This window comes from Callithrix jacchus, chromosome 9 (assembly GCF_049354715.1).
Source record: "Callithrix jacchus isolate 240 chromosome 9, calJac240_pri, whole genome shotgun sequence".
Lineage (NCBI taxonomy): Eukaryota > Metazoa > Chordata > Mammalia > Primates > Cebidae > Callithrix > Callithrix jacchus.
In genome coordinates this window covers 16,874,259-16,886,545 of record NC_133510.1, presented here as the reverse complement: position 1 = coordinate 16,886,545, position 12,287 = coordinate 16,874,259, and the positions used below count along the sequence as shown (strand labels likewise).

The following is a 12,287-nucleotide window of genomic DNA, read 5'->3' as shown; positions in this document are numbered from 1 at the left end:
GCTCTGGCCAAGGCGGCCTTGCCTCACCAGGTGGGGCTGTGCAGGAGCTGGTGCTGCCTGGACTCCAGAGTGGCACAGTGAGGCTCCCAGCACACCCAGCTCTGCCCCGGATGAGTGTCCAGACCTTTATTAAACAGGCATTGGTCACCACTTGCTTTGGATCCACGATGTCCACTAGAGGCTCCTTCATGGCCACGTCCCGGATGCAGGTCATGTCAAAGCCATAGACATTCTCCCACCCTGTGGGAGCAGAGCAAGACGTGAAGGCAGTCGGAGGACCCCCAGAAGCTCACCTGACCCTCCTGAGTCCTAGAGCGCAGAGTGCCTGAGGGCTGAGTGGCAGCTGGCATTCTCTGAATGGAAATAGAGGCAAAACTGCTCAACTGGGAGCACTTTGCAATGTGCCAAATGCTCACTCCCATTTCCGATTTCTACCACTGGAAAAGGTAAGTCCCACTTTGTTCTTAGGTAAACTTGAGCTCAGAGAGGCTGGGACACTGCTCCAAGCTCCCACAGCTACAGTGCAGCAAGGTAAAGGCTAGAACGCAGGGTAGCTGGGTCTTCCTTCCCGACCCCTCCCCAACCCAGCAGCATCTCTTATGAACTCCCTTATCTGCCTTCTATGTTCCTATTCTTATGCTGGCTGAAGCTGTTCTCCACACCTAGAAGATCCATCTCTCTCCCTTTTCCTGTCCCCATCCACTGAAGGTTTAATGCCGCACAGAGAGTAATGGGCTTTTGAAGTGAAATCGACTACAGTTTAAATCCCAGCACCAGCACTTACTGGTCAGCCTTTGTACAAATGACCTAACCTCTCTGGACCTCAGTTTTCTCACCTGCATGGGTCCAGGAGCATCTCTGCCTTCCTTGTATGCAAAGATGCTCTCACTAAGGATCTAGTCATTAGAAATTATCCCCAAGTGGACCACAAACCCTCTCAACCATGCTCCTTGTCCTCTTTGGGCTACTCATAAGATACTTTATTTGGGAGGAAGAAAGATTGAAGTGTTGGTGAGAAATTAGTTCAAGTCTGATGGTTACACAGCATATTGAGTAACCAATTCAAGCACCTTAATATGGTAATATGGTAATAATTGCTATCGCTTTTTTTCTTGAGATGGAGTCGTACTCCATTGCCCAGGCTGGAGTGCAGTGGCCCAATCTCAGCTCACTGCAACCTCCGCCTCCTGGGTTCAAGCAATTTTCCTGCCTCAGCCTCCCAAGTAGCTGGAACTACAGGTGCTTGCCACCATGCCCGGCTAAGTTTTGTATTTTTAATAGAGACAGGGTTTCACAATGTTGGCCAGGCTGGTCTCGAACTCCTGACCTCAGGTGATCCGCCCGTCTTGGCCTCCCAAAGTGCTGGGATTACAGTCATGAGTCACCATGCCCTGCCGATAATTGCTATCATTGATTGATCATTCAGTCCAGGCCAGACTCTTCATTTAATCTACCCAGCAGCCCCATTTTATGCTACAGACGAGAAAACCGTGGCTGGGAGAAGTTGGCATCTGGCTCACACATAATAACTGGCCCGTGATCACACATCAGCGAAACAGTGGGACAAAGGCTGAAGCCAAGCCTGTCCCCAAATCCTTCACCTGCCATGACCCAGCTGTGACAGCAGCCAGGAATGCAAGTTTTCTCTCCCTGCCGTGCAGAGAGGATGACCTTAGCAGACTCTAGTTTCTGGGCACCTGAATCTCATTCATCTATTTTTTCAGATGGGTTTCAAATGCGTTGAAGTAGAAATGCATTTCTCTAAAATCTTACAGGATTAAATTTTATTTTAAAACATTCAGCAAACAAATGAGACCTTAGGGAATGTATGTCCCCGTGTGTGTTTCGGAGAGTGGGCGTGTGCGGCAGGAGGTGTGAATGGTCAGCGACAGCTTTGCTCCTTTGACTCTGTTTCCTTTCTAAGGCCCACAGAGAGCTTCTTTCTTGGGAAAAGAAGGCAGAGAAAGTAATCCCAGAGGATGAGTGCTTATGAAATTCTGGTTTGAGGATATGACACCCATCGTATCCCATTAAACCACCTAGGCTCCCAATTAAAACCTACTCTGTAGGGAGGAGGCTGCTTAGCCCACAGCAGGGCAGGTTTCAGAGAAGACTCCCCTCTAGAATGTGGAAACAGCTATCCAGCCTCTCCCCGGATAAAACATACACACTAAAACACGTTGCCTTCTGGGTCTTCCTCAAGAGACTTGCAGCTGTGCTCCTGCTCTTTCCTCCCTGGACCCTGCCTGGAGTTCTAGTTCGCTGCTAGTGCTGGACAAAAGCTTGAGAGTCAATGTGTGTAGTGGTTAAACGCCTAGGCTTTGGAGTTTAAATCTGAGCTCCGCCACTTATTTGCTGGGTACTCTGAAGCAAGAATGTAACCTTTCTGAGCCTTGGTTTCTGAGGATTTTTTAAAATGGAAATGATGATAATGACGGTGATCCCACAAGATTGTTATGAGGATTACATGTGATAATATACGTAAAGTGCATTAGACAGTGCCTGGCACACAGAAAGCTCTTGATACATAACAGTGTTATCATTATGTGGTTTGAGTTCTGGCTTTGCAGCCACGCAAGCTGGGTGGCCATGTACAAATCAATCCTTTTCTCTGGGCTTACTTTTAAAAAAGGATTTTGGTTCAGTGGTTCTGAGTTCTAGAATCACTTGGAACCGTTTTTAAAATGCAGACTCCTGGGCCCACAGCAGACCTACTGAATCAGAATCTCCAGATCTGAGATCTAGGGAGCTGGAGTTTTACAAATCTATACAGACAATTTCAACCAGTTTGGAAACCTTTGGGGTACATGCTATTTAGTGTCTTCAAATCCCAAAGTGGTGATCTTTATGTCTCACGGCCTTTGTGACGCCTTCTCTAAACACCCCTGACCACACCGCCTCTCCTGCATCCTCAGCACCCATAGTACAGCATTTGGCAGCAAACAGGCCCATAGTTAATGCTTCTTGAATTGAGATTCATTCCCAAACATTTAATGCCTGCACTGTTCTGCAATACCTGATGTTGTAGTTACCTTTATATGGGTTAATTCAGGTCTTATTTCCTCAGCTGGGCTGCCCCACCTTCGATCATTCAGAGCACAGATCACCGAAGGCTTTAGATTTTTCCTCCTCTCTGCTGGCCATTTATTTCCTACTAATCCTTTTTACCAGAAGTGGAGCAGAGATGGAGGAGGATAGAAATCAATCATATTAATTATTTGTTGCTAATTAATAAAATTATTTGTATATTGTTTGCTAAATGAGTGTATGCGGGATAAGAGCTATTGGTCACCACAAAATATGATTATTGGCCGGGCGCGGTGGCTCACGCCTGTAATCCCAGCACTTTGGGAGGCCGAGGCGGGTGGATCACGAGGTCAAGAGATTGAGACCATCCTGGTCAACAAGGTGAAACCCCATCTCTACTAAAAATACAAAAAATTAGCTGGGCATGGTGGCACGTGCCTGTCATCCCAGCTACTCAGGAGGCTGAGGCAGGAGAATTGCCTGAACCCAGGAGGCGGAGGTTGCGGCGAGCCGAGATCGCGCCATTGCACTCCAGCCTGGGTAACAAGAGTGAAACTCCGTCTCAAAAAAAAAAAAATTATTATTATCTAGAAATCAGAGAGGCCTGTGAGGCTTTTGTTAGTGGATGAAAACAGACTCCTGAAAAGGACTGTGCTATGGCATGTCTAATTAAAGTAACGACAAAGCCCAAACCTACTGTTACTACAGACTAGACTGACTCACACCCTCATTCTAATAGCCCGGCAGAGCCAACGCTGTTTTCTGGGCATAGATGTGATTCACCTGTCTCTACTGGTCCTTTAAGTGCAATGTCCAGCATTAATGAAAAATTATAAGACACATGAAAAAAGGAAAAAATGTGACCTATCATCATAAGAACAAAAGTCATAGAACCAAACTTAGAGATGCTCAGATGTTAGAATTATCCAACAAGACTTTAGAGTATCTGTACTAAGTATGTTAAAGAAGCTAGTGGAAAAGGTGGACAACGTGCATGAATGAATGAAGAGTTTCATTGGTAAGACAGAAACTTTTTGAAAAAGCCAATGGAAATGCTGGAAATTAAAATAATGATATAAGAAAAGAAGATTTTTAAAAATTAACTTGTTAACAGAATGAATATTTCAGGAAATAATAAAGTTGAAAATAGGGCAATAAAAATGATCCAAACTTAAACACAAAGAGAAAAAAATAGAGGATCCAAGCTCCTTGGGACAATAGCAAACAATATCTCATATAAAGGGAGCTCCTGAAGAAGGGGAGAAAGAGAATCAGGCAGAAAAAAAAATTCATATTTTTCTAAACTAATGAAACAATCAATCACAGATCCAAGAATTCTGTATGACCCCAAGCAGGATAAATAAAAAGAAAAACACACCTAGACACATCAGAGCCAAACTGCAGAAAATCAATAAAGAGAGAAATCTCAAAGCAGCCTGAGGAAAAAAAAAATTAAGTACCAGGGGAGAAATGTGACTTCTGATTGGAGAGAGCTATAGCTACAATCTCCCTCACCACCATTTGTACTATGTTTGTAACTCAAATGGCCCCAACTATTTGAGTTTCCCTGATGAGGCTAATGGGACTGCCTCAGAATGAGGTCAGAGAAAAATATAACAAGGGCCACCAGATGCTACTTACAGATTCTCCTCTGTGCAGAAAGGAAAGTGTGTTTACAATAGATTGACATATTTTAGGCTCTCAGGAACAAAGTGGAATCCTTGCATAAAATGGGCTAGAGCCAGAGGAAACTCTGGATGTCAAGAGTGGAAGTGAAGCCCACAGACAGCAGCTGAGCCATCCAAGAGGGCTGTGCTTCAATCATGAAGCTGTAAGCGCTGCCACCTCTGCATGAGGTCTTTCTTTCAGTCTTCTCATCAGCCAAGAAACTGGTGCCCATCTCTCTCATTCTCAGCAGGTGTAGATTCATGCATTAGGTGCAATTCATGTATTGTGCATAAAATTGAATAAAATATCCGCCAAGTTTCTTTCCATTTTTTAAATTCTGTGAATCTCCTTTATGGTAGAAAAATGTTTGTAAAATGATTGCGCCTCTCTAAGAGTTAAACACTACACCGTGCACACCCCTCTGCTGGTTTACTTTTATTCCCTCATTCATTTATTCATTCATTCATTCAACAAAATTATGTATTGTGAGCTTAGTATATGCCAGACATTTGTCTCTCTCTCCGTGGTCCGTATTCATTGGTGAGCAAAATGGAGGACAGGTTCTACATTGCACTCATTCTTGCACTCCTGTGTTGCTGTATGTGGTTGAGAAAGAAGAGAAGAAGAAAGAAGGGAAGGGAAGAGAAGGGGAGGGAAGGAAAGAAGAGGAAAGGAAAGAAAGGTTTCCCTCTAACAATTTACTTTCTGAAACGGGCTGAGCATGTCTCACTCTCCTGCCTCACTTCAAAATTTTTCCTTCTTAGCTGGTTCTTGAGCCAATGGGAAATTGCTTACGGTTGTTGCCTCAGCAACCAGCAACCTTTATGCTTTACTTCTGAATTAGAACTCATCGTAACAAAAATCTCCACTTATCTGAAATGAATTTCTACATGGCCTTGCTTCCTTTACTAAAAAAAAAAGATTAACTAAAAAATGTAAGTAGAAAACAGTATTTCAAATAAATTTTAAGTGTCTGTTTATTAGTGTTCTTTTGGGATGGGGAGGAGATTGGAGTATTTTTCACAGAGACTAGAGCAGGCACAAGAAAAAAATGGGATTGACTTTCAGATTTTTTTCCTTTTCCAGAAGCTATGAACACTGCATTGAGAATCAAAGAAATAAATCACATGATGTCCCATCTGGGGCCAGTGCCTTAGGAGCCTCTCCGGGCCCCAGGCTGGCTCATTGCAATGCGCATTCCTGCATAGGTTCCCAAACACAGGTATCTTTGTTGCGGAAACCATGAGGAAGTTTCTTAAAGAGGTGTGCCTTGGGTTGGAGCTCAATAAATATGTAAGTGAATGTGAGAGAGAAGAATGTACCTAGAAGTTTTCCTCCTCAAAACACTATTCAGTACAATTGCACAGCAAGAACTCCAAAATGCAGCTCTAGGGCAAAATGTGTCCTATTTATACATGCATTTGATCAACACTCACTGTTGAGTTGTGTCTGCAATCTTCTATGAGAGTACATCTGTCCTAGATTCTGAGCCACCAGGGACTTGGTAGGCAGGCTCACTTGTCAGAGCCAGGGGCAGAAAGGGGCTTAGCTACACAGTAAGAGACTAGATCCCATCTCGTCCCATTATAGGACCATGAACTGTCATGTCTTTTATTATATGTCATCTCACTTAATCCTCATGACAAGTCTGTGGGATTGAGAAGATTATCCCTTAACTGAGGCTCAAAGATATTAGATAATTTGCTCAAGGTTACACAGTTAAGAAGTAACAAAGCCAAGATTTAAACCCAGGGCTGTCGGCGTGCAAAGCAGTTAACCTGGGCCCCCCTACCTTTCACTGTCCTCATTTGGTATTTTGCCTCCTTCCCCCAGGAGGTCAAATAGTAGAAACCACACCAGATTGGCTGGAGGCAGACAGCAACCAGAGAGGGTTTCCAGGACACAGAGCTTCAAACACCTGTCCCACTTTTGTCTTCTTCTGAACCTGGCTCTGAACTTCACACTTTGATTTTATATTTCCAGAAGGGCATGAACCCACACAAATACACACATTCCATAGCAGAGTCCAGCTGAGTTTTCATCAGTGCCACTAACAACGATTAGATGGTAATTGTTTAAATCCACGGAGCTTCCATTTGTTGAACTGTGGATGGAGTCTTAGCCCCTTGGGGAAGGAGGCATTTCTTCTTCTGTTCAATCTGTGAACCACTCCACAGTCATCTTGCCAAGTACAAATGGACCATCTTTTTTGAGGCAGGAACCCCAGATGTGCCCAGTCTAATGGGTAGGTTGGAGCTTCTGCCTCTTGCTTTAATTTGGATTTTTGGGTGCTTGCCTGTTTGAGGGGTTCTTTGCTCGTTTGTTGTATTTGGTTCTGGTTGAGGAGACACAGCCATGTTCAACTTTACAGAAACATGTTCGTCATAATCTCATTGAATTATCAGTGTTACCCTTTATGAGAAATAGGATAACAGCCCTTTCAGACCAGGTAAAACATGGGAGAGGTCTTTGGGCTTTATCGTTCTAGGAGAACCACACACTCCGAGCTGATAAGGCATTAGGGACACACATTTAGGTAGGAGCCCCTGCCTTACGCACACGTGCACATGCACACTTGCCTTTTGTTTGATTGTTCAAAGCAAAATCTCCACTCCTTCCCACCTGCTCTACTATCTATTCCTCAAAGGAACCTCAAAGAATATATATTTGAATGTGAAGAGGAATCAATATTATTTTGATAAGTTTGAGTGGAATCAAGGCAGGATTCAAAATAATTGGCCTGGCTAGAGATCTGCCACTTCTGACACTGCGGAGGACTTTTGGGCGAACTGAGTCTTGACAGGTTTCAAGCTACTTGCCCTGCTGTTCTCTGCAAAAACTCAGCTTCTGCTGCCTCAGTTCAGTTTTTAATTCACATTGCATTCATTCTTTCACCCCAGGACATTTCCCTTATACACCCAAATGGCTTATTTTCTCTCTGTAGACCTCTCATCCTTGGGACCAGATAGAAATATCTAGAGAGAAGATTCCAGGAAGGTCCCCAGATAGGCTCTTCCCCAGGACAACAATGGTGTTCATGTCACTGCCTGCTCATCTTGGGCCCACTGGAGTGCCTCCCACCCCAGCTGTGGAGTGGAAGTCCGCCAGAGAAGCAAGAGGGGACTTACAGTGGATTTTGAAGTCCTTGTACTGTCTGTCTTCAATCGCTACCACGTACAAAGCTGCCCGGTCTGGAAACATAAGCCCTCCAGGTTTCTGTTGATGAATTGTGGGGAAATGGGTCTCGTAATCTATTCACCTGACAAAGACACCACATTTTAAACTGCACATAGAGTCACCAGACAAGCACCCCATTGTCAGCATCTCTCATGCAGTGGACTGTCACCTTGTCTGGGGTCAGGGCTAGGACAGCAGTGCTCAATTTTTGTTTTGGAGCAAGGAGAACTTAAGGGACCCAGGTGGAGTCAATAGGACCAATGAAAGCAGGTGAAGGTAAATCCAATGAGGAACAGTGAGGGATGTTATGACTTTTCCCTGGAGAAGCCCAGATGAATAGCACACCTGGCTCTGGCAGCCATGCAAGTCCTACTTGTTGACCAAAATGGCCTTTTAACTTGACAAGAGAGAATGGATGCCTATTATTGCAAAAGAGGCTGAGGTGAGACCCACAGAAGTCCACTCTAATGGTTATACATGTTGGACCCAGGGTGACCATTCCGTTCCCTGATGCAGGTCTGCTCTCAAGAGAGGGGCCTGGGGCAGTGACCTCCTAGCCTCAGTCCTCTCTGAAGTCCTCGTATTCCTCCTAGGCTGCAGGCCTTGGGTAGAGCAGCAGGACAGCTGGCCGACCAGCGATGGGACAGCATGCAGGACACTTACCAGCCACTTGTCCCTGGCAAAGATCACCGTGTTGAGCATGGACTCATAGAACAGACAGTAGCCCATCCACTCGCTGATGATGATGTCCACCTTCTCCACAGGCAGCTCCACCTCTTCCACTTTACCCTTAAATATGGTGATGACTGGAAAATAAGAACCCCAGGGCCATGCTTTGCAGGGACCCCACCCGGGAACCACCTCAGTTCAAGGCCAGATCTCCAGGTTTCAGCCCTTTTCCGATTCTACTTTTAGGATGTGACATAGCCCACCCTTCACCAAGCTAGTTTATACCAAATAACTGAAAACTACCTGCATGTTTCCCCATAAAAGAAACTGAGTCATGACTATGTGCCTGGTATAGCGCTAAGCCCATTATATTCACGTTATCACATGATCCTTCCAACAACCCTATGAGGTAAGTGGATTACAGTTGACCCATGAACAACATGGGTTTGAACTGCAAAGGTTCACTAATATACAGATTCTTTTTAATTTAGACCAAGTGTGGCCGCCTCCCCTTCCACCTCACCAGCCTTGTCATCCTCTGCCACCCCTGAGACAGCAAGGCCAGCCCTTCCTCTCCCTCCTCCTCAGCCTATTCCATGTGAAGGCAGTGAGGACAGAGACCCTCATGCTGACCCATTTCCACTCAATGAGTAGTGAATATATTTCCTCTTTCTTAGGATTTTCTAAACAGTTTTCTTTTCTCTGGCTCACTTTACAGTAAGAATATAGTATATAATACATATACAAAATATGTGTTAATTGACCATGTTATCAGCAAGAGCGCTGGTCAGCAGTAGGCTGACGGTAGCTAAGTTTTGTGGTAGTCAGAAATTATGCTTGGATTTTCACCTGTGTGGGGGATTGGCATCCCTCACCCCTGCATTGTTCGGGGTCAACTGTTAACTTTTGTTTACAACTAAGGAAACCGAGGCGTAGAGAGGTTGAGTAGCAGCAGTGGAAACAGAGCCCAAATCTGATATGACATGATTCTAAAACTCTTCTCAAGGGCCCCACCCTATGTTAGGTAACCATGACAGTTCAGACCCAAAGAAAGCATAGATGCTTCTTCTACTGGCTTTGCATCTGTTCACAGCCAGGCTCAGTACCAAATGGGGGCCCTTCTAGTGTTTGTGAGGGAGGCAATTGATGTTTTGGAGAGAGCATGGGTTCTGCGGTCAGGGAAACCTAGATTTAAGCGCCAGATCTTCTCACTATTAGCTGTATGACTTTAGACAAGTTACTTGACCTAACTAAACTCCAATTCCCAAGTGAACAGCCAGGAAAAGCAATATCTATTTAGAGGGTGATTGTATTGATCAAATGAAATGACACATGTGAAGGGCCAGTCCCATAGTTGAAGCTCAACAGAAGGTAGAAATCATCTGATGTATTCCTGCTTGTTGATCCACAGATGGAGAGGGAAAGGGGACAGGGCCAGGGTCAAAACCCCTGTCCCCAGTGGCTTCTGCTTATGAGTCGCCTCCAAGACCTGTGGTTTCCTCTATGGCAGGAGACGCTTCTTAGTTGAGTTTTTGATCAACTGACACAGACATACACATAATGCTGGAGTTCCTTTTTGTACCTGTTGCTGTAAAGATGTGAGCAAGCTAGTTTAGATACCACTGTTAAATTGGCAGGCTGAGGTACTGGTTGGCTGGTTCTTTCCGAACATTTCCTTGGAAAGGTTAAGTATATTCATCCTCTGAAACTCTCATTCTGTAACATCCTCTGAAGAAAATCACACAATGCCTGAGCTTGCTGGGAAAAATGAACAACGGCCTGTACTTACGAGTAAAAATCAAAAGAACTGTGCCTGCCTAGAATCTGAGTTTCATGAAAATTAATTTGGACTGGAGGCTCCTGGATGGCAAAGGACACACCATTTGCTGGCTTCATTTAGCGTCTTCACAGTGAATAATGCGGGCAATGGAGTGTCCATTAGCAGCTTCTAATGACAGTTTATTCTCCACTATGTGGTATTTAATCAAGTTTTAATTGGATGCAGCCTCTTTTACAAGGAGTAAGACATTTTGTACACATGCACTGACCCGGATCACTCTACAGTGAGGCTCAGGCTTGTGTGCCCTCCTGATTGGTTACTGCTCATCAGCCCCTACCACTAATAAATGCAAGCGGGAAGAGCTAGTCTCCAAAAGGGCTGGGGGCGGGGGAGGCAGGTGTTAAAGTTTCTCTGGGCCTCAGAGGCCCCAGGGGAGGAACTGAACTGAGAGCAGGACCAATGATTGCATTTTTAAAAGTCCTTTACTTTGCCCTCCTCTGAATGCACTAAGAACATTCAGAGGAGGGCAAAGTAAAGGACTTTTAAAAATGCAAACATTGTGCCTAATTTATTCCTTATTTTGAAAAAGAACTGACAAATACATGCATGACGCACCTGCCTAATTATTTGCATGCAAAGCCTGGCTTGTTTTAGTGTTGTAAACTTAAAAATTGTCTTTAATGGCCTCCTTAATGTTTTTTTCTTTTCCATGTTTCTCGAAGGTTCTTCCCTAATGTCTGCCTGTTGTCTGTGTGGCTATGGGTCAGTTCCTCTTCCTGCATTTATATCATGACCTCCCTGAAGCCCCAGAAGATGTTTTCTCCTGCCTCTGGGGCCTCATGGCCTCCACTCTGAGTGTTTAGTACAAGGCTCCACCCATGACGATTTTTATGGCAAGGACTCTATTAGGAGCCGCAGGAAACAAACAGTAATCCATTGTCAAGTCTAACATGCAAGTATGTATGAAATAGTCCTCGGGTGTCCCCCAGAGAGAGTGACCGCTGCTCATCTTCTCTGTGTTAGCCCTCCTATCCATTAGCTGCTGTATCCTCATCAATACGGATTACAGAGATGACTGATAGATGGGTAGATGATATAGAAGATAGAGAGATGGATACAATGGGTCACGGAACAGCAAAATTAGTCTCTGCTTGCAAAAAGGGAGACAGAATCAGTTAACCCTATAAAATGCTCAACGGTCTGGGCTTCTGTTCTCTTAACATTACCCTTCTACATCTATTCAAGTGCAAATATTTCTCAGTGTGGACATGGCCACACGGTTGGCTAGATGAGAAGATGAGCCCTTTGTCAAAAAAAAAAAAAGGACAATCTCCCTCAATCCAGCGCTGGACTGGCTTTCAGACCCCGTTTATCTCCTTTCTCTGGTGCTTCTGCGCTCAGACTGTGCAACTTTATGCTGAAATCCTGAAAGGCAGCAACTTATGCTTTTGTTCCAGCAGACAGCTAATCTCAATCAAATATCTCCTCTCTTTTGGGGCCTCAGTTTCCTTATTAGGAAAATATAAAAGAAGGGAGGTTGAATCTGAAATTGTTTCCAGTGCTAGAGAGCTGTGGTTCTTCTAATATGTACTGAGTACTTGCTATGCGTAAGGCATTCTGCAGGCTTCACTGGTGGAGACAGCAGGCACCAACGGTGCCGGCCAGTTCCAGTTTGACTGTCATTAGCAACACTTTCTGGGTCTATTTATTTTTAAGAGGTCACAGTGTTTCTGCGCATCCAAATACAACTGTCCAGCTGAATCACCATGGATATTCTTCCTGTAGTCTGTAGTCACCACCAGCAACCACTTAAACTTCCAGATTCAATTTCCCAGCCTACAAAATGCTACCTCTCCTGGTGGGGCTTATGCCAACTCACAGGGAAGCTATTGGCCAACATAGGGCATTAGGCTAGGTCAAGGAACTGTATGGGCACACACGGCAGCAGTCATCTCTTCTCCTCCAT

At 44.7% G+C, this 12,287-nt stretch overlaps 1 protein-coding gene across 4 annotated transcripts in view; it reads right to left on the bottom strand.

The window, feature by feature from the left end:
• The window catches only part of PRMT8 (protein arginine methyltransferase 8), a 100,582-nt gene that overhangs the window by 17,892 nt on the left and 70,403 nt on the right, over nucleotides 1-12,287 (bottom strand). For all 4 annotated transcript variants that reach the window (XM_002752225.7, XM_009003423.5, XM_035255477.3 and 1 more), the window contains exons 5-7: nucleotides 8,536-8,678; nucleotides 7,824-7,911; nucleotides 125-240 (exon numbers count right to left, since the gene is read on the bottom strand). In XM_002752225.7, coding sequence (XP_002752271.1) covers nucleotides 125-240; nucleotides 7,824-7,911; nucleotides 8,536-8,678 — 347 coding nt within the window. The remainder of the gene's footprint in view (nucleotides 1-124; nucleotides 241-7,823; nucleotides 7,912-8,535; nucleotides 8,679-12,287) is intronic.